The sequence below is a fragment of the Ranitomeya imitator genome, chromosome 5, assembly GCF_032444005.1.
Source record: "Ranitomeya imitator isolate aRanImi1 chromosome 5, aRanImi1.pri, whole genome shotgun sequence".
In the NCBI taxonomy this organism is placed as follows: Eukaryota; Metazoa; Chordata; class Amphibia; order Anura; family Dendrobatidae; genus Ranitomeya; species Ranitomeya imitator.
The window spans coordinates 480,476,255-480,498,806 of NC_091286.1; the positions used below are offsets into that span (position 1 = coordinate 480,476,255).

General features: G+C 42.8%; 1 protein-coding gene across 4 annotated transcripts in view; it reads left to right on the forward strand.

The window, feature by feature from the left end:
- The window catches only part of GOLIM4 (golgi integral membrane protein 4), a 141,737-nt gene that overhangs the window by 66,405 nt on the left and 52,780 nt on the right, over window positions 1-22,552 (forward strand). For 2 of the 4 annotated variants that reach the window (XM_069727374.1, XM_069727377.1), the window contains exons 2-6: window positions 13,795-13,869; window positions 15,710-15,759; window positions 16,880-16,933; window positions 17,709-17,859; window positions 19,567-19,649. In XM_069727374.1, the coding sequence (XP_069583475.1) occupies window positions 13,795-13,869; window positions 15,710-15,759; window positions 16,880-16,933; window positions 17,709-17,859; window positions 19,567-19,649 (413 nt within the window). The remainder of the gene's footprint in view (window positions 1-13,794; window positions 13,870-15,709; window positions 15,760-16,879; window positions 16,934-17,708; window positions 17,860-19,566; window positions 19,650-22,552) is intronic. The other 2 variants (XM_069727373.1, XM_069727375.1) reach the window with 1 other exon arrangement.

Here is a 22,552-nt window from a genome sequence, read left to right on the forward strand (position 1 = left end):
TAATAAAAAAATAGGCTTTCTATGGCCCACTATCTGAGAGAGAGAGAGATGGCACGCTTAGGACTGGCACACAAGCCCAAAGGCCAATATTAATCTCCCACTGATTGATTTAATGATTTTTTCAGGTAGAATTTAGAACCCAAATCAAGCAAAAAAATTAATAGGCTTTCTATGGCCCACTGAGTGAGAGATGGCACACACAGGAGTAAGGAGTGGCACACAAGCCCTGAGGCCAATATTTTTCTCCCACTGATTGATTGATTGATTGATTTTTTCAGGTAGAATTATGAACCCAAATCAACCAAAAAAATAAATAGGCTTTCTATGGCCCACTATTTGTGAGAGAGATGGCACGCTCAGGACTGGCACACAAGCCCAGAGGCCAATATTAATCTCCCACTTTTTTTTTTTTCCAGGGAAAATTTATAAACCCAATAAAATAATAAAAAAATAGGCTTTCTATGGCCCACTATCTGAGAGAGAGAGAGATGGCACGCTTAGGACTGGCACACAAGCCCAAAGGCCAATATTAATCTCCCACTGATTGATTTATTGATTTTTTCAGGTAGAATTTAGAACCCAAATCAAGCAAAAAAATTAATAGGCTTTCTATGGCCCACTGAGTGAGAGATGGCACACACAGGAGTCAGGAGTGGCACACAAGCCCTGAGGCCAATATTTTTCTCCCACTGATTGATGTTGTGATTTTTTCTGGTAGATTTTGGAACCCAAGTCAAGCAAAAAAATAAATAGGCTTTCTATGGCCCACTGAGTGAGAGATGACACAGACAGAGATGGCACTCTAGCAGAAATGTCAATCTTAATCTCCCACCAAAAAAAAAAAAAAAAAAAGGAACTGTCCTTCAATTACTATCTCCCTGCAGTAATCTCAGCCAGGTATGGCAGGCAGCAATAAGGAGTGGACTGATGCACAAATTAAATAAAAAGTGTGGACAAACAAACAAGATAGCTGTGCAGAAAGGAAGGAACAAGAGGATTTGTGCTTTGAAAAAAGCAGTTGGTTTGCACAGCGGCGTACACACAGCAATGCAGCTATCAGGGAGCCTTCTAGGGCAGCCCAATGAGCTACAGCGCTGAGGAAAAAAAAAAAAAAAGGAGCTTCCACTGTCCCTGCACACCGAAGGTGGTGTTGGGCAGTGGAAATCGCTACAGCACAAGCGGTTTTGTGGTTAATGGACCCTGCCTAACGCTATCCCTGCTTCTGACGAAGCGGCAGCAACCTCTCCCTAAGCTCAGATCAGCAGCAGTAACATGGCGGTCGGCGGGAACTCCCCTTTATAGCCCCTGTGACGCCGCAGACAGCAAGCCAATCACTGCAATGCCCTTCTCTAAGATGGTGGGGACCAGGACCTATGTCATCACGCTGCCCACACTCTGCGTTTACCTTCATTGGCTGAGAAATGGCGCTTTTCGCGTCATTGAAACGCGACTTTGGCGCGAAAGTCGCGTACCGCATGGCCGACCACGCACAGGGGTCGGATCGGGTTTCATGAAACTCGACTTCGCCAAAAGTCGGCGACTTTTGAAAATGTTCGACCCGTTTCGCTCAACCCTAGTGTCAGCATGTAAATAGATATAACCGACGCATACAAAGTTTAACATGCACAAGAGGGCAAAAATCCCAAAGAAAAAAGGAAAATATACTGATACTTGTATCCATAGATAGAAAAGTGTTTGCACTGGTTTGCGTGTATTTGTCTAGTGTTGTCCCTCATTCCCTTCAATAGTGGTTTCTCCATCTTAAAAAGAGCGAATACATAGGGCTATGGAGAAGTGTTGGGTTTTGTCATATATAAAGTATGGTTACTTTTCCCTTGAAACCTTTGTTGTGATACTTCTCAATTCACCCCTCTGCTTGGCGGGCTCTATTCCGTATTCCGAGTCTGTGGTCCTTGCCTATCAGTGTGAGCAGCTGTAAAATGAGACAACGTTGTGATGCTCCGCAAGACTATTCCCAACCGTTTTGCACCAGATGTAAGTGGAACTAGAAATATGTTTTGGAAGATGGTTACCCCTTCTCTGAAATTATAGTAGAAATATTACACTGTTTCCACAGGGCAGCCGAGGAGAAAACCATTATAGATTTCCATCTCCTTCCTGACAGTTTATTATAGCGGAATTGCTTTCAGGAAATGTAATGTCAAATTTACAAATTGTGAATGGCGATTCGGGTGCTCTACTGCCGTACCAGATTTTTTGTCAGGTGGAGTGTTTCATGGGATTTTGATCTGTAGTGAAAATGACTGTATATTTTTTACAGGATTACAAAAAGGGGACCAAGAGAGCTGTTTTAGGAGATTAGAAAGAAAATGATAAACCTGTTAATGGTAAAGGCTATAAGCCCATCTCCAATCTGATGTTCCTGTTACTATAGTTGCACATAGTGTGGGTGAAATAAGTATTGAACGTGTCATCAATTTTCTAAGTAAATATTTCTAAAGGGGCTATTGACATGGAATTCTACCCAGATCTCAGTTACAACCCATCCAATCCACACAGGCAAAGAAATCAAACCATAGATGTCCATAAATCAACTTACCGTATATACTCGAGTATAAGTCGAGATTTTTAGCCCTTTTTTTAGGCTGAAAGTTCCCCTCTCAGCTTATACTCAAGTCATTGTCCCAGGGGGTCGGCGGGGGAGCGGTGGCTGTCACATACTCATCTGCTCCTGGCGAGGTCCCTGCATCTCCGATGGTTTCCGGGCGCTGACAGCTTCTTCCAGCGTTGAGCGGTCACATGGTACCACTCATTACAGTAATGAATATGGACGCAACTCCACTCCCATAGGGGTGGAGCCACATATTCATTACTGTAATGAGCGGTATCGGTGACTGCTCAACGCTGAAATAAGCTGTCAGCACCTGGAGAAGACCATCAGAGAAGCTGCCAGGGACCGCACTAGGAGCAGGGGAGTATAACTGGGAGGGTGAGCAGCATTGCGTGATATTCACCTGTCCTCGTTCCGCCGCCGGGCTCCATCTTCCGCGTCCTCTGCTGTGACGCTCAGATCAGAGGGCCCGATGATGTGGTTAGTGCGTGCCCTTCTGCCTGAACATCAGTGCAGAGGATGCTGAAGACAGAGCCCGGCGGTGGAACGAAGAGAGGTGAATATTGCAAGTGCCGGGGGCCTGAGCGACTTCAGGTGAGTATGTCATATATATATATATATATATATATATATATATATATATATATATATATATATATATATATATATATATATATATATATATATATATATATATATATATATATATATATATATTTTAGTCGCAGCAACAGCATATGGGGCAAATATCGCTATGGAGCGTCTTATGGGGCCATAATCAGCATTTGTGCAGCATTATATGGGGCAAATACAGTTAGGGCCAGAAATATTTGGACAGTGACACAATTTTCGCGAGTTGGGCTCTGCATGCCACCACATTGGATTTGAAATGAAACCTCTACAACAGAATTCAAGTGCAGATTGTAACGTTTAATTTGAAGGGTTGAACAAAAATATCTGATAGAAAATGTAGGAATTGTACACATTTCTTTACAAACACTCCACATTTTAGGAGGTCAAAAGTAATTGGACAAATAAACATAACCCAAACAAAATATTTTTATTTTCAATATTTTGTTGCAAATCCTTTGGAGGCAATCACTGCCTTAAGTCTGGAACCCATGGACATCACCAAACGCTGGGTTTCCTCCTTCTTAATGCTTTGCCAGGCCTTTACAGCCGCAGCCTTCAGGTCTTGCTTGTTTGTGGGTCTTTCCGTCTTAAGTCTGGATTTGAGCAAGTGAAATGCATGCTCAATTGGGTTTAGATCTGGAGATTGACTTGGCCATTGCAGAATGTTCCACTTTTTGGCACTCATGAACTCCTGGGTAGCTTTGGCTGTATGCTTGGGGTCATTGTCCATCTGTACTATGAAGCGCCGTCCAATCAACTTTGCAGCATTTGGCTGAATCTGGGCTGAAAGTATATCCCGGTACACTTCAGAATTCATCCGGCTACTCTTGTCTGCTCTTATGTCATCAATACACACAAGTGACCCAGTGCCATTGAAAGCCATGCATGCCCATGCCATCACGTTGCCTCCACCATGTTTTACAGAGGATGTGGTGTGCCTTGGATCATGTGCCGTTCCCTTTCTTCTCCAAACTTTTTTCTTCCCATCATTCTGGTACAGGTTGATCTTTGTCTCATCTGTCCATAGAATACTTTTCCAGAACTGAGCTGGCTTCTTGAGGTGTTTTTCTGCAAATTTAACTCTGGCCTGTCTATTTTTGGTATTGATGAATGGTTTGCATCTAGATGTGAACCCTTTGTATTTACTGTCATGGAGTCTTCTCTTTACTGTTGACTTAGAGACAGATACACCTACTTCACTGAGAGTGTTCTGGACTTCAGTTGATGTTGTGAACGGGTTCTTCTTCACCAAGTATGCGGCGATCATCCACCACTGTTGTCATCCGTGGACGCCCAGGCCTTTTTGAGTTCCCAAGCTCACCAGTCAATTCCTTTTTTCTCAGAATGTACCCAACTGTTGATTTTGCTACTCCAAGCATGTCTGCTATCTCTCTGATGGATTTTTTCTTTTTTTTCAGCCTCAGGATGTTCTGCTTCACCTCAATTGAGAGTTCCTTTGACCGCATGTTGTCTGCTCACAGCAACAGCTTCCAAATGCAAAACCACACACCTGGAATCCACCCCTGACCTTTTAACTACTTAATTGATTACAGGTTAACGAGGGAGACGCCTTCAGAGTTAATTGCAGCCCTTAGAGTCCATTGTCCAATTACTTTTGGTCCCTTGAAAAAGAGGACGCTATGCATTACAGAGCTATGATTCCTAAACCCTTTCTCCGATTTGGATGTGGAAACTATCATATTGCAGCTGGGAGTGTGCACTTTCAGCCTATATTATATATATAATTGTATTTCTGAACATGTTTTTGTAAACAGCTAAAATAACAAAACTTGTGTCACTGTCCAAATATTTCTGGCCCTAACTGTATCTCTATGGAGCAACTTATGGGGCCATAATCACCATTTGTGCAGCATTATATGGGGTAAATATCTCTATTGGGCATCTTATGGGGCCCTTATTAACCTCTATGCAGCACTGTATGGGACAAATGTGTCTATGGGGCCATTATTAACCTTTGTGCAGCATTATATGGGGCATATTTTAATATGGAGCATCTTATGGGGCCATCATGAACTGTATGGAGCATTATATGGGGCTCCTGATTCAATATGGATATTCAAAAACACTTAACCTACTGATGTCTCAATTAATTTTACTTTTATTGGTATCTATTTTTACATATTTTGACATTTACCGGTAGCTGCTGTATTTTCCACCTTAGGCTTCTACTCAAGTCATTGTTTTCCCAATTTTTTGTGGCAAAGTGAGGGGTCCCGACTTATACTCGGGTCGGCTTATACTCGAGTATATACGGTATGTGTAATCACTTATGTACTCGAGTATAAGCCGAGATTTTCAGCCAATTTTTTGGGGTTGAAAGTCCCCCTCTCGGCTTATACTAGAGTCATACCCAGGGGTGGAGCCGCATATTCATTACTGTAATGAGTGGTATCGGTGACCGCTCAGTACAGGAAGAAGCTGCTGGTGCTGGGGAAGCAGGGACTGTACAACGCCAGGAGCAGGTGAGTATAACGGGGTGGGGAGCGCTGCGCGATATTCACCTGCTCCCCGTTCCGGGCGCCGCTCCGTCTTCAGCATCTTCTGCAGTGACGCTCAGGTCAGAGGACGCGGTGACGTGGTTAGTGTGTGCCCTCTTCCTGAACGTCAGTGCTGAAGATGGAGCAGCGCCGGAACGAGGAGCAGGGGAATATTGAAAGTGCCGGAGCCTGAGCGACGAGAGGTGAGTATGTGATTTTTTTTTTTTTTTTAATCACAGCAAATGGGGCAAGTGTCTGTATGGAGCATCTTGTGGGTCCATAACGTTTGTGCCGAACTATATGGGGCAAGTGTCTGTATGGGGCCATAACGTTTGTGCAGCACTATATGGGGCAAGTGTCTGTATGGGGCCATAACGTTTGTGCAGCACTATATGGGGCAAGTGTCTGTATGGGGCCATAACGTTTGTGTAGCACTATATGGGACAAGTGTCTGTATGGGGCCATAACGTTTGTGTAGCACTATATGGGACAAGTGTCTGTATGGGGCCATAACGTTTGTGCAGCATTATATGGGGCCATAACGTTTGTGCAGCATTATATGGGGCAAGTGTCTGTATGGGGCCATAACGTTTGTGCAGCACTATATGGGACAAGTGTCTGTATGGGGCCATAACGTTTGTGCAGCATTATATGGGGCCATAACGTTTGTGCAGCATTATATGGGGCAAGTGTCTGTATGGGGCCATAACGTTTGTGCAGCACTATATGGGACAAGTGTCTGTATGGGGCCATAACGTTTGTGCAGCATTATATGGGGCCATAACGTTTGTGCAGCATTATATGGGGCAAGTGTCTGTATGGGGCCATAACGTTTGTACAGTACTATATGGGGCAAGTGTCTGTATGGGGCCATAACGTTTGTGCAGCACTATATGGGGCAAGTGTCTGTATGGGGCCATAATGTTTGTGCAGCACTATATGGGACAAGTGTCTGTATGGGGCCATAATGTTTGTGCAGCACTATATGGGGCAAGTGTCTGTATGGAGCATCTTGTAGGGCCATAACGTTTGTGCATCACTATATGGGGCAAATATCTTTATGGAGCATCTTATGGGGCGATAATCAACATTTGTGCAGCATTATATCGGGCAAATGTGTCTATGGAGCATCTTATGGGGCCATTATTAACCTTTATGCAGGATTATATGGGGCATATTTTAATATGGAGCATCTTATGGGGCCCATCATAAGCTTTATGGAGCATTATATGGGGCTCCTGATTCAATATGGATATTCAAAAACACTTAACCTACTGATGTCTCAATTAATTTTACTTTTATTGGTATCTATGTTTACTTTTGACATTTACCGGTAGCTGCTGCATTTCCCACCCTAGGCTTATACTCGAGTCATTAAGTTCTCCCAGTTTTTTGTGGCAAAATTAGGGGGGTCGGCTTATACTCGGGTCGGCTTATACTCGAGTATATACGGTATATAAAAATATCCACTGTACTCTCTCAAGGCATCAATTGCAAGGTGATCGTTTATTCAGTGCAGTACATACATAGATGTGGAGCAAGTAATATACATCCGATAAGGAAAAAGCAACTTGGATATATAGAGGACATTTAGACTCAGCCTGCGTCTTTGTCAAGAGTCCCTGAGGCTAAAAAGAAATGGGATAATATTGTAATTTCAATAGTGTACAATATGTTTAATGCAAATGTTAAGCTGGGTTTACAGTACCAGCAAAGTCTATGAGATTTCAGACATTTCATGCACATACATTGGTTTTATTTTCCTGACTGGTTTTTGAAAACTAAGCTATGTCACTGCTGTAGATGCGTAGAGAGATAGATGAAAGTGGCACTCACCCGAGAGTTGCTGCGTAAAGATGTCCTTTATTCAAAGAAATACATGGACACACAAGCGGTGGAGCAGCAGCTGGTAGCGGTTAGGGTGCGGGAGGAAGGTGTCCTGCACCTTCCTCCCGCACCCTAACCGCTACCAGCCGCTGCTCCACCGCTTGTGTGTCCATGTATTTCTTTGAATAAAGGACATCTTTACGCAGCAACTCTCGGGTGAGTGCCACTTTCATCTATCTCTCTACGCATCTACAGCAGTATTCGACTTTACGTGATGCACCTCCCGGTAATTGCTAATTCTGAACTGTGCCACTTAGCGTCCTAAATTGAAACCAGCGTGAAAGAAGATCTTCTATGTAAGCTTAATATACCTAGTGCCTTCTGACTCTTCTCTTTTGCATAAGCTATGTCACTTCTTGCAGCGGTTTTTACCCATAGAAAACAATGGGTAAGTGCAAAAAAACGCAGCAAAAAAAATAACAGGTATCAGTTTTTGCTGAGTTTTTGGTGCAAAAACCTTAAAGAGAAGCTGTCACCAGGTTTGGCCAGTAAGACATACAGCCATCACCTTTCAGTGCTGATATAGAGCATTCCATAATGCTGTATATCTATCACCCAACCCGACCTGCAAGAGAAGAAAAATAACTTTTATTATACTCATCTGCGGGGTGGTCCGGTCCAATGGGTGTCGCTCTTCTTGGTCCTCCCTTCTTCTTGCGATGCCGCCCTTCTGCTTGCTTCATGTGGATGATGCGTCTCCTCGGCACTGCGCTTCTGGAAGCCCTCCCCCATACATGAAATGAGATAAAGGGGGGTCTCATGGCCATACAGGTCGTAATGTTAACCTACATTTTCTTATCACTTGATTTGTGTTTTTTCCCTCACAGCAGGGTCACTGAAAGGTCAAACTTTTTTTCAGGAAGCCTCTGCAGCGGTTTGGACCTGTTTTTACTTGTTTTTATTGGCGCCGTTTTAACGGGCTGTAATTGGTGGCTCTATTTTTGGTCTTTTGACGCTATATAAAGCTCAGCTGTGGGACTAATTTCATAATTAACTGTTTTCCTGTGAATATAAGAAGTCTTTTCCCCGCTCTCCCTCCATGAATGATTTCCGTTTGTCGTGAGTTTTTATTTGAGGGAAAATCGCCCATATCCTGGGCGGATTGGTCGTTTGGTTGAGTTTTTATGAATATTTACTGGATTATTTATTGAATATTGGTTATTTAATTTATGTTACCCAAAATAACACTCACGGCCATTTTTCTTCCAATATACTATGAGTCGTGTCTTTTCTTTCATGCGAATCGATCAGTCTTGTATGGCCATGCGCAGACGAACTTCTCTGCCCTGTTGATGAGAGAGCAAAGTACTGCAGTGCACAGGTGTCGGGAAAGGTCAAAGAGCCCCGGCGCATGCGCACTGCATTACTTTGCTCTGCCTCAACAGGGCATAGAAGAACGCCTGCGCCGGAGCGCTTTGCTGAAGAGATTTTGTGTATGACGAAGGGACGCCTTGAATTTCTTGGGAACTTAACTGGGGCTGCTTATCCACCATCCAGACTATTATGCTTTGCAACCTTTTATGAATTTTTCTCTGCTGTCCTTGTTGAGGGAGATTAGCTACAGTGCCATGGGTTGTAAACGTCTTCATTATGTTGCGCACCGTAGACGAAGGAACCTCTAAAACTCTGAATATGGATTTGTAAGCTTTAGATCATTGATATTTTTCAACAATTTTGGTTCTAAGACAGTTCTCTTCTCTTTCTGTTCCTCATGCTTAGAGTTGCACACTCAGACACAAAATCCAAAGACTGAGTGAACTTCTCCCATTTTTATCTGGTTTCAGGTGTGATTTTCGTATTGCCCACACCGGTTACTTGCCACAAGTGAGTTTGAACAAGCGTCACATGCTTGAAACAAAGTTGTTTAACCACAATTTTGGAAAAGTGCCAACAATTTTGAATGGCCTTTTGGGGGATTTTGTGTGAAATTATGTCCAATTTTTTTCTCAGTTTTTTTTTTTTTTTGTGTGTGTAATTCCAATACACACAAAGGAAATAATTATGTGTGTATTCTGGGAGAAATGCTTCTTTTTCTGGAACAATTTCAAGATTACCAACACGTTCGTCTTTAATGTAAATATTCTTTGGAGTATGCTATAATAATAATGTAGAACTTTACCGCATAATATAATAATATATGCTAAAGCCTTTAAATGTAGATTACACATTAATTCATGTTATTGTAGCCACTTTCCTGTTGTCCTCTTCTTACCTTTTAATCTAGTTGAGAGGCCTCTGGTATAAAGTATATACATGTCATTGACTGTGCGAATGCAAGGTGTAAATTAATCCGACTCAGTGACTCACACTTGAGATTTTTCTCCTCCCTTTAGGCCACAGTTCAGATGACTTTATCACATTCCCAATTGAGACTAACCTCACTTTATTATGTAGCATGAATGTGCTCATGTCTCATGCTAGCTCAACCGCTTTACATTCGGTCTGGAAGTTGCATATCTTGTAGAAGCTTTTAACCATCTTTACCAGGGTTGAGCGGATCGGTAGAAGTTTGGGTTCTGGTACACAACCCAAACTTTATGCTCTATCTGCTCCTCTCTAATCTTTACCCCTCTGATGTCTTGTCCGTTGTGCAGCGTCACTGCTCAATCTATTTGGAAGGGAGGTTTTTTTTTTTTTTGCATCGTCCACACCTCGTTTCTATGGAGTTTTTACATTGTGGTGAGTGTCCTTTCTCCTTAAAGTGCACCTGTCACCAGAATAAAGCACTATTAAACTACAGGTATAGGGTTAATCTGCAGGCTAATAGCGTTACTAACCTGCCTGATGCCTGCACGTAACAGAACGCTGCGGGGGGAAAATGTACTTCATTCTCCACGGCAGCATTCGGTTTCGGTCACTGTGACATTCAGTCATTGTTCTGAGTATGCAGAGCTGAGGCTGTAACAATGGCCCGACTGACAGCCTCCCCAATGCAGAGTCGGTGCCGGGGGCGCGGTTACATCTGCCGCCTATATGTTCAGGAAAGTGACTGATCCGGCGCCACCCCCATGACTGAAACCCGAAACTGCTTGGGGGAATAAAGTTAATTTTCTCCTTGCCGCATTCGACTACGTGCAAGCGCCGGGCAGGTTAGTAACAAATTGAAGGGGTGGCCCAATATTTTAAATGTCCTTTTTCAATATATATTTTGCACTTGTAATTTTCTTTATTATAAAATACCATACACTTCTCCCTATACAGCTAATCAATAAATAAGTCTGTTTGTTTTTTTTACTTCACTTCCTGTGACATTTCTTAAGGTGTCATGAGGAGGCTGGGGCTGCACTCACTTCCCCACAGCATCTATCACTCCACCTGGAAACTAATGCCATCAGGGGTCAGCGCTGCAGTCTCTTACTAGCTTACACTTTTTCATTGCCGCCTTCTGAACATGTCCTGGTTCTTTAGCACTGATGGAAGCTGATATATATATATATATATATTAACCCAACCCTGACTTGTACTTCTCAACAACTTTGTCCTTGTTTGGAGATCTCCTTGGTCTTTCACGGTGGTGTTTGGTTAGTGATGCCTCTTGCTTAATGGTGTTCCAGCCTCTGTGGCCTTTCAGAAAAGGTGTATATTTACTGACAGACTGTGTGACCATTAGATTGCACACAGGTGGACTTCCTTTTGCTTAGCATGTGACTTATGAAGGCTTGCAAAAGGGGTGACTACATATGCACATGCCAATTTTTAATTATTTGATCCCATGAAATTAATTTACGCCTATATTTTTCTCACTTTACCAACTTGGACTATTTAGGCTGCATTTTAGTGCATTTTTTGTGGCTTTTTTTCCGCATGGAATTGGCCCCAAAACACAATGGAGTTCCTTAGGCCAGCTAAGTAAATGAGAATCCTAAAGTGCTGTGCACATGATCAGTAATTTTCCTTTTAGGATTTGCTGTCCGTTTAAATCTGCGGCATGTCAGTTCTTTTTGCCTTTTGGATGCGTTTTTCACCCATTGACTTCAATTCAGTCAGTCAGATACGCAGGTGGCTGAAGGAATATGAACTGATGCAAAAGAATATCTGTCACCAAACGTAAAAAATAAGGGTATATAAGTAAAATCTGTGAGCATTGACAATATGCCTATAGGTTTCCCCCACTAACCAACTGAAAAATATCTATTTTTTGCCTAAAATACAAAGGAAATGTGTCATCTTTAACTTGTGGCCTTCTAGAGGTCATTTCATCTTCAACTCTTCAACTTGTTTTTACTGTTGAAAGTAACAGTAATTTTGAGCAGGGGTGCCCAAACTTTTACATGTCACTATATAGTAGGTGTAAGGGGTCACCCTTGGGTCCTGGAGCCTGGGTGGTCCTATAGGTTCTTTTGGAGCTTTTGAAGACCTGTGATCCTTGGGGACCCTGTTGGAGATTTTGCATTGGGGTCAACAAGATTCAGGTTACACCACTGCATACTTCGGCCCATGCAATGATTTTACGACTGGCCACATAGTATCTTTCTTTAATTTAATTGATCTTTGAGGACATCTTGCAAATGCTAGAATATAAAGGAGGTGTAGTAATTATCAGAAGTGTCATTTGCTGATCCAGGTTTAAAGTTTTTTGTGTAACAAGTTGCTAAATCTATTCTTTTTGAGATTGCTGAAAAACTTAAAATTATTAGCTAGTATTGTCTTCAACAGAATTGTTAATTACAAATCAAGCCTTGATAGCACAGCTTCTTTAGATTCAGGGCTTAGCCAATTTATTCCGTCAGTTTCCAAAGAACCAGGTACGTGATCAATCAGAACACTTGAGTGATGATTCCCTATTGTGCACGGAATTGTGTAGAGCTATGCGGGCCCCCTTCAATCCCAAAGAAATAAGGAGGAATGTGCTGTTACACAAGGATCTGTGAAATCCTGTGCAGGGCTCATTTTAGAACATGCAGACACAAATACAGGTGTAATATATAATAATTATGTGATATAATAGACTTCAGAAATGAGGGAATTTAACATTTATTACTGAAAAAATATTTACACTATTTACCAACAGATGCCAGACTAATGTGCAGGTTAATAGAGAGGAAAGTGCCCATAGAAAGGTGCCCAGCGACCATACTGAAAATGTGCCACCTGGGATGAACTCTATTCCTGCCAGGGGCCACCTGCTTTCAGTCATACAGGCGTGCTGGTGCCCCAGCACTTTGGCAGTTTGCTCTGCAGTACAGAGCTGGCTGTCAGTCATTGCTGGGGCATGCTTAGAGCCGCTGCTCTTAGCATGCTCTTATCGCAAAGGCTTTATGTGACTGATAGCTGGCGGCTCCCGGAAGGTCTAAAGTTAATTTTCTCCCAGTCCTGCATTTTCAGTACGGCAGCCTGGTGTGAACCGCCAGATTAACCTCATATCTGTTGGTATGGTTCCCTGTAAGTAATATAATGCTATACAATTTCTGCGTATTTCGCCCTTAGAACTGAAGCTACCGGTAGTTATATATAGATTGTATAAGACCACCAAGCTCAGTGATTGGCTGCAGCAGTCATGTGCTAGAGTCGTGACAGCCATGTCAATAAGGACTGGAGGCAGCAGGATAGCCATCGCTGGGGCGTCGTAGGTAAAGCTTAGTTTTATCGAGATCAAGCTTAAAGGGTTTGTGTCATCTTCAGGAGCACCCTGCTCCCCTGCCTTCTGGCTTCCTGCTTGCCACAGGTCTGTGCACTGTAGAACAGAACAGTTCGGATCAGTGACACGACCATGCTGCTGCTGGTCCGAACTGTAATCCAGCCAGCTTCAGAGGAGAACTAGACTAGAAGCTTGCAAGTGCGCTGCTCTCCTTGCCTTGTAACGTAGTCCCCTTTAATAAACCTCAGAGGTGGCTGGTAACCTAGGCAATGAGCAGAGGGGGAATCCTGAGCAGGGAACGCCACCTATCTGTATGGCATGTACATGTTGGTCTCGCGGAAAAAGACTGTCCAGATGAGAGAGCCCCTTCAAGTGTGTTTCTGCCTGAATGAAACAATATGATTGCATAACTAGATTCTAAAACATTTTTCTCCCTAGTAGTTCCATATCAAAATTGAGGAGGAGGGGGGGTTCGTTATTACATGGAGGCACTTTGATAAGATGGCCAGCTCTAGAAAACCACGGCAATCACTTCATTTTGCCAAGGAAGGTCGCCATCAAATGAATGGATGTTTATTCATTGTGCTATACAACTAAAGATGGAAATTTTTTTTGTTCTTTTCCAGTGGTATATGAACATCGCTCAAGACTGGAAAAGTCTTTACAAAAGGAAAGACTTGAACTGAAGAAAGCGAGAGAAGGTGAAGTCCTGTTCAGTATGTGTTCCTGCAGTGTGTCCGTTCTCTATATAGTCCCTTATCTGCTCTTCAGACCTCCCAGATGGCATTCCAGATATGGCGTCTAGTAGGATTTTTCAGAGGTGACCTAGTGGCCATACCATGTCCTGGGCTCTCAGGCTGCCAACCACCCGACAAACGGGGGAGACGTGCATCCATCGGGTGAAACGATTCTTAAACTTGCTGAATAATCATTGTTCTCGGCAGCACATTGTTCAAGGTAAATTTGACGTGCTGTCGAGAACAATGACTGTGCGCACAGAATGATCTCTTATTGATCGTTGGTGGCATGGGACGTGCAGTCGGCCAGTCTATAGAGGCCCCGAGGCGACTTATGACCAGCTTCTCGCTGACCACGGCTCATCTACATGGAACCTGCCAAGGCTTGTTCTCTGCTTTCAACCCATATTTAAACTAGATCAGTAGAGTAAAGGTACCTTCACACTGATCAACTTTCCAACGATCACGACCAGCGATACGACCTGGCCGTGATCGTTGGAAAGTCCTTGTGTGGTCGCTGGGGAGCTGTCACACAGACAGCTCTCCAGCGACCAACGATGCCGAAGTCCCCGGGAAACCAGGGTAAACATCGGGTTACTAAGCGCAGGGCCCCTCTTAATAACCCGATGTTTACCCTGGTTACCTTTGTAAAAGTAAAAAAAAAAAAAAACACTACATACTTACATTCCGGTGTCTGTCACGTCCCTCGCTCCCAGTTTCCCGCACTGACTGTGTGAGCGCCGGCCGTAAATCAGAGCACAGCTGTGACGTCACCGCTGTGCTTTACGGCTGGCGCTCAGTCAGTGCGGGAAGCTGACGGCGAGGGACGTGACAGACACCGGAATGTAAGTATGTAGTGTTTTTTTTTTTTTTTACTTTTACAAAGGTAACCAGGGTAAACATCGGGTTACTAAGCGCGGCCCTGCGCTTAGTAACCCGATATTTACCCTGGTTACCAGTGAAGACATCGCTGGATCGGCGTCACACACGCCGATCCAACGATGACAGCGGGTGACCTGACGACAAAATAAAGTTCTGGCCTTCTAGCTCCGACCAACGATGTCACAGCAGGATCCTGATCGCTGCTGCGTGTCAAACACAACGAGATCGCTATCCAGGAAGCTGCAACGTCACGGATTGCTATCGTTATCGTTATCAAAAGTTGCTCAGTGTGAAGGTACCTTAAGTTTGAGAATATTCTCATGTCAACGGGCTTTGTCCCCAGCAGAGTGCCCCTTTAATTTCCTCCCGAATACTTCACAGATACTCCAGCGACACGTTTTGCTTTGGTCAGCTCTGTGTTCTAGATGCAGACAGAGCAGGAATGTAAATCATGCCGACTTATCTCTACATTTTCTATGCAAATGAAGACTCTCAGGCAATTAATTATTTAGTTTCTGACCAATAAACTGTGAAATTGCATTTTGTCTTTATCAGCTGAATGAATGGGAATTTTATTTATATTGTCACATGACTGAATTTTTGCAAAGTACAACAAAATTAAAGTAACGATGGAGACACAATTTCTTTCTAGCTTTTCGGCTTTCTCCCATCTTTTTGAGGTGCGTGGCTTAGATGGCCAAATGTAAGGCTGCAAAAAGTCTGTATGTGCCTTACTGCTGCCATCTAGTGGTGGAAATGATTAACACGTGTAGGATGCAGTTGGAGAGATCTGGAAATGCAGAAGTTCCCGTACGGAGTAAAACTGTGGTGTAGAAAGAGTATAATGGGAAACATACCGATATCTGCAGATGCTTGTAGATATAAAATGTCTCCTTCTCTAATATTAATGTGTCTTTTCTAGATCATCTTGTTTATAAACTTGAAGCACAAGAAACACTGAACAAAGGAAGGGTAAGTGAAGCCGTGTATTGCCTTACACTAGCGTTACTAGCGTTGATGTTTTATGTGAGCAGTTAATGTCTTGTGTAAAGGGTCATGTGTCAGCCCCCTGTATGGTCCGGGTGGAATATGGAGATGATTATATATTCGGTACACCGCTGATTGCATGTGTGTGATGTGAGCGGGGATGTGTGATTGGACATGATGGGTTTTTTCATACCTGACGCTTTGTTTCTGCTGGTGATGGGCTGTGGCCGAGACGTCCATCAGTGTCCTATTCCCTCCCATTAGGAAAGGCACAGTCGTTATATTTTTAGAGATATATCTGCTGAAATGTGAAAAACAAATACTATAAATTCCTATTGGCTTTTTTTTATTTTGGTATATTCATCTTTTAGAGAATGCAAAGTACATTTTGTGTGTTGAATACTTTTAGAAGCCACTGAGGAGTTCAGAAAAAAGAGAGATAAAATCGTTTCCAACTCACTGTCTTATCACAGCGGGCCGACTGATATGTTCTTAGTTAACTCATTCTGCAGCTTTGTCAATAGACTAAGAAGGTAGATGGAAAATGGTGCAATATATTTAATGAACAATTGTTGCTGAAGGTGGACGATCCCTTTAACGCATTGCTGTTAACACTGCAAGGCGGGTATAAACAGAATGGGTTTGGCCATTAATGAGGGCCTGTCATCGGCTCAGAGCGGTCACTTCTTACAGATTTAGCTGCAGATCATCTCCAAATACAAAGGAGAATGCGCAGTCTTGGATAGCCATGTACAATAAACACTGTCGCTTCTGTGCTGACCACGGACTCTGGATATTTCACGCATGCAGCAGCCGCATGTGTTAACATGTTACTGCTGGGCCGACAAGGGGAGAGTGGGCACAGCTGCAACAGACGATTGGTAAAGGGGAGTATATTTATTTCTTTATTCTATTTTACTCAATCAGCTTTTGAAATCCATAGTAGCCAATCGATCGCAAAATCTGATGGATCTGATGCTGCTGCATATTTCAGAAAATTCTGCATCCAGTCCGACCAATGTGTGGACACGGACTTTAGTGCAGGTGTGCTTACATTATACTCCCAATCAGAATATTAATAAGAAAACACGCTTTATCTTTACAGCAAGACTCAAACACCAGATATAATGCACTCAGCGTGCAGCACCAAATGTTAAAGGTAAGTCCCTTTCTGTATCATTACTACACAGGCGAGACTCCGATTCTTTGGCAGGACTGAATAAACATTGGGCACGGCTCATGCAACACACAACGGGCTGGTGGAGCTTTTTCTTAATTGAAGAAAAAGGCTTAGTTAGGTGTACAAAGTATGCCTCTGTATTCCCACAGTGGCAGACGTCAGATCCTTCCATTGGAGGTATATATTGGGAAATCCTACTCACTCTATCAGCAAAGTTTGCACATTCATGTAACATGCAGTGTATATTAGTATTAGGCTCTAATTAGACTCTAAATAATAGACTCTATATAATATACTCTATTTTACTAATGTCTTGATAAATGACTTTTTTTTAATTTAGTCCTATACTTAAAGGGGTTATCAACTACTATAGCAACCCCTTTCTCACTCCTCATGTTTGGCCCTGTGAAAATAAAAACCCTTACATTCACGTACTGGTCACATGAGCCCTGCGCCCAATCAGAGCCGGCGTCACGGTTCGGACATATTGAACATCAGCAGGAAGTCAGGGCTGCGGCTGCTCTCACTTCCTCTTGTCTGATTTGTCTGAAGGAGGGGCCAGTGAAGCCAGCGCTGATTGGGCGCAGGGCTTATGTGTCTATTGGAAATTGTCCATTATTTTAGTGTATATAATTTATCTGCATGTGTTGTATGTGAGGTGATACATCCTTCGGTGCCTATATTCCTACAGAAGCCAACAGGCTAGATCTTTTGTGTAGTAACGCTTTTCTTTCCATACTTGTCACTTGTGAAGAGCCAGCATGAGGAATTAAGAAGGCAGCACGATGACCTGCAATCAGAACATCAGAAACTAGGGGAAGACCTAACGAAAACGTTTAGTGATCACAAAGAAAAATATGTGCAACTGCAGCAAGAAAAGGAACAAGAGGTGTCAAAGCTCAAAGGTTAGTGACAACAGTAGGACCCGTTCTTTTCTTCCTCCAGATTCACTCTAGAGCTAGATATTTTGGACTTCCCACCAAAAGCCACCAGCTATTGTTGGTCCCTTGGACCTATCACTATATTCATGCTGCCTGATCCCTGGGCAGCATGAATCAGAGCCAGGCTGCACAATTGTAGTGTATTTTACTCTGAAAGACCATGGTGTTTCAGACATGACATTAAAAAGTCGGCAGGTGACTTTAGGAAGAGACTTGACTAGTCCAGTGTAGACCCCCACCAGCTTCTCCTCGCCCCCCTCCAGTAGATTGACAGATCCCTCCCATGTGTATACATCAGGATAGATCAGTTAATCAACTGGAGCGGGGCGGAGAAAAGCTGCCCGTGGTCCGCTCTGGACTGGTAAGGTATCTCCCCACAATCACCAGTCAGCTGAAGAATCAGCGATTAACATGTGTGGAAAAATTGCAAATATTCTTCAGATTTCAAAATGTTTTTTGATCTTTTTGTATCTTTTTTTAATTCTTTTTAGTCAAAATTCAAGTTATTGACTTTCTACTTTGCTATAGATTGACATGCGGCTGTCAGTGTGTCTCAGCACAGTTTGGTGTTCTTCAGAAATCAGTTAATTCCTCTCAGATTCCTTCCAGGTTTAGCTTCCAGATGAGCAATTTTGTCATAAAACACATCACCATTTTTCTTTTCCGGTATGGACATTTATGGTTTTGTCTTAACAGCAGCATTTGGACATTATTAGGCAATATAACATTTTTTTTTTAAGAGAAAACCGTGCTGACACTTTGAGTTGGCCTTCAAAGTTCTCTTTCTACTAGAAGATTTTGAGATTTCTGTGGTTTGTGAGAGAAAATGCTGCTTATTACTTCAAGATTGATTTTACAATCTGGGATATAAACCAAACGGAGGCAACCTGCTGCTTTACAGATAACCCTAAAAGTCCCAGCCTATCTGTACTTGGTGGCAGTAGAATTTGCTACTTTTCATATCTGTTCTGTAGCTAATAAATGCTGAATCTCCGGACAGAAACCATTCATGATATTGTTGCATGGAAATTAATTAAACCCCCTTTACACAAAGAGTATTCGGATGCTGAGATCTTCAGTGTTCTCTCTAACCAACCCAGGAGACTCTTATCACTCATGACCGCAAGGAGTTTATGTCATGAACCAGATGGTTATGGGTTAATCTGTGGTAAATTCTTTGCAGTGATTCAGTGCAGCCAGTAATGAAGTCATGAACTTCTCCCACAATATCCAGAGAGACCCAGATAATTCCAGCTCCTGGTGCCCTAGGTCATCATATGGCGGGCATGGCTTTAATTAGGAGAGAGGCTGCAGAGTAGGGAGAGGACCTGTCCTATATGTCCAAATATTATAGGGAATGTATCGCCTATATTGTTTTTTTCATAAATAAAACAAGAATGAAAAATACTATTATTTTCTGTATCTGCTTTTACCTGTTCTGATTATAGATAAGATTTTAGGATTGCCTCTTGTAGTATAGATAATATAGATAGTGACTACTGTCTGTGTATATATGTATGTGTGTGTGTGTGTGTATATACAGTATATATTATAATTTTTTTTATAAATATTTCACTAATTCAATAAATTTGACATAAAAACGATGATGACCCGTTCCCTGTAATTACCTGATTATAACTTCATTTACACTCTATATACAACTTATGAAAGAAGGCATCTATAACCTGAAAGAAGAGAACAAGCAACTTAGGAAATCCCACCAAGATGTGCACACCCAGCTCCAAGATGTCAAGGTAAGCGTCATGAAATGGTATGTTATATCGCCGTATGTGTTACTAGAAAATAATGTGCTTAATATTATGCAGATGTATTGTTACAATCTGCTACACATCGGCACTGGAGATCTCCTTGGCTCTGTATCTATTCTAGAGCTCATATTTTAAAATAAAGCAAAATGAGACAAATTTTTGAATAGCTTCCATCTGTGCCCACTGCAAAGGACAGACAGGTGGAATCCAGTATTAAAGGCGTTTTCAGTATTGTATATCGTAATTTTTACACTATAAGACGTACTTTTTAGCAAGAAAAGAAATCTTGCTAACAAGTGTGTTCATTAGTGATGAGCAAACGTCCTTGGATGTTAGCCGAGCGTGCTCGTGTGCTAACCGAGTGTCTTCGGCGTGCTGGAATAATATGTTTATGTTTGACAGCCGCAACGCATGCAGGAATTGCCTAACAGCCGTGAGACATTTAGCCGTAGAGACTTGAACATATTATTCGAGCACGCCAAAGAGACTGTTGGCACACAAGTGTGCTATGAAAACACCTTTTCCGAGCACGTTTGCTCATCACTAATTTCCTATTATAGTCTAGAAGCTGCTTCCTACGATCAAGGAGAACATGACATAGTGTCCTTCCAGGTTACTGAGAGAACTATGCAGCCGCTCTCGCTTCCTGCTGACACTTGATTGGTGCAGGCAGGAGAGAAAACTACCAGGACCTGTGCGGATGTACGTGCCGTAAAGCTACACATGTAGAATTCACATGCTAACAATAGATTTACTACCTCCCTATTCTACCCTAGTGCATTAAAAGTGCTGTATTTGTAGAAAAGTTCAATAAATACACAGTTCATTTAAAGAAAAAAAAAAATATTGTGATATTCACCCCTCCATTTCTTTACGCCTACAGGGATGTTTCAATTAGTAGGACATGTCTTTCCTATTTTCTGCTGTCTAAGCCTGGGGTGCATCTTGTAGTCCAAAAAATATGGTAAATGAAAGTATCCATGTAAAGTCTATATCGTTGCAAAAGACTTTGAGGCAGATTCATAGAACAGTTTCTACCAAATATGTGTCATAAAACTGAAAGGTCACAAAATTGAGCAAAAAATATTTTGCCATTTTTACACAAGCTCCACCTACTTTTGAAAAGTGGATAGAACTAAGTGACAGGGGCATGTTTAGGAGGGCCCCAAAAATATATCATGTATGCCATAAGGCTACGTTCACATTAGCGTTGCGTCGGGGGCAGCCGCGGCGACGCATGCGTCATGCGCCCCTATGTTTAACATGGGGGGCGCATGGACATGCATTGCTCTTGCATTTTGTGACGCATGCGTCACTATGGCACAACTGTCAGGGCGCAGAGGACGCTGCATGATGCAGTTTTTTCTGTGCCAAATGCCATGAAAAAATGAACGCATGCGTCACAAAATGCTGTGTTGTGCATGCGTTCACATTTGCGCTGTGCATTGCGTCGCCGACGCTGCACCGCACATCGCCAATGTGAACGTAGCCTAAAGGTGGCATGAATTAAGACAGAAATGTAGTCAAAGACTTTTATCTGATGCTAGCATATACATATACGATGTGTCAGCACATCGGGGGTCCAGGGCTCAGCACTTTTATCCACCCATCTTCCCACAGAATCTGTCCCTTAATATGTTTGTTTCTCACTATTTTCGGATTAGTTTTGGTGACCTCCTGCTTACAGCCGAGAAGGCAATCCATTTTGCTTGGAGAGTTTCCAGCCGTGACATAAGGTCTAACTATGGTGGCCGTTCAGTGCGCTGCATGAACTATATTCCGTATTTATTGGCCTTTCAGCATATTTGGCTTTCCATTCTCGGGTCTTGACCGCTCACTTTAACACTTATAGGATCAGTATAAAACTATTAGGCCATGTTCACACGATCCTTTTTTTCATGCGGAATTGCCGCGATTTTCCCGCTGCGGGTCCGCAGCTGTTTTCCATGCAGGGTACATTACATTGTACCCTATGGAAAACAGGAACTGCTGTGCCCACAATGCGGAAAATCAAAAAAAAAGCCGCGCTGAATAGCTGCGGGAAAAAAGAAGTACCATGTCACTTCTTTTTTCGGAGCCGCAGCGGTTCTGCACCCATTGACCTCCATTGTGAGGTCAAACCCGCAGTAAAACCCGCAGATGAAAAAAATATCTGCGGGTTTTACTGCGGTTTGTGGTGCAGAACCGCTGCAGCAGGAAGTGCGTGGGCGGAGTGTGGCTGCCCCCCCGTGCTCCGATCCCGTGCTCCAATCCCACCGCCCCAGTGCTCCGATGCCCCCCCCCAGTGCTCCGATGCCCCCCCCCGTGCCCTAATCTCCCCCCTTATACTTACCCGGCGTCCCGGTGTCCGTCCGGCCGTCTTCTCCCTGGGCGCCGCCATCTTGCAAAATGGCGGGCGCATGCGCAGTGCGCCCGCCGAATCTGCCGGCCGGCAGATTCGTTCCAAAGTGCATTTTGATCACTGAGATATAATCTATCTCAGTGATCAAAATAAAAAAAAATAGTAAATGACACCCCCCCCCCTTTGTCACCCCCATAGGTAGGGACAATAAAAAAAAATTAAGAATTTTTTTTTTTTTCCACTAAGGTTAGAATAGGGGTAGGGGTAGGGTTAGGGTATTTTCAGCCATTTTAACCCGAAAAAACTACCTAGAAAACACACAGACTGCATAGAAAACTGCATAAAAAAAAGGATCAAAAAAAGGATCAAAAAACGCATCAAAAAAGGACAAAAAAAGGACCTGCGTTTTCTGCCAAGAGCTGCAGTTTTTAAAAAAACAGTCCTGAAAAAAAAAGGATGGAAATCAGGAACGTGTGAACATACCCTTAGCCTTCTTCTTTTTTTTTCTTTTTTTTTTCATCAGTTGATGTTCAAAAATATGTCAAAT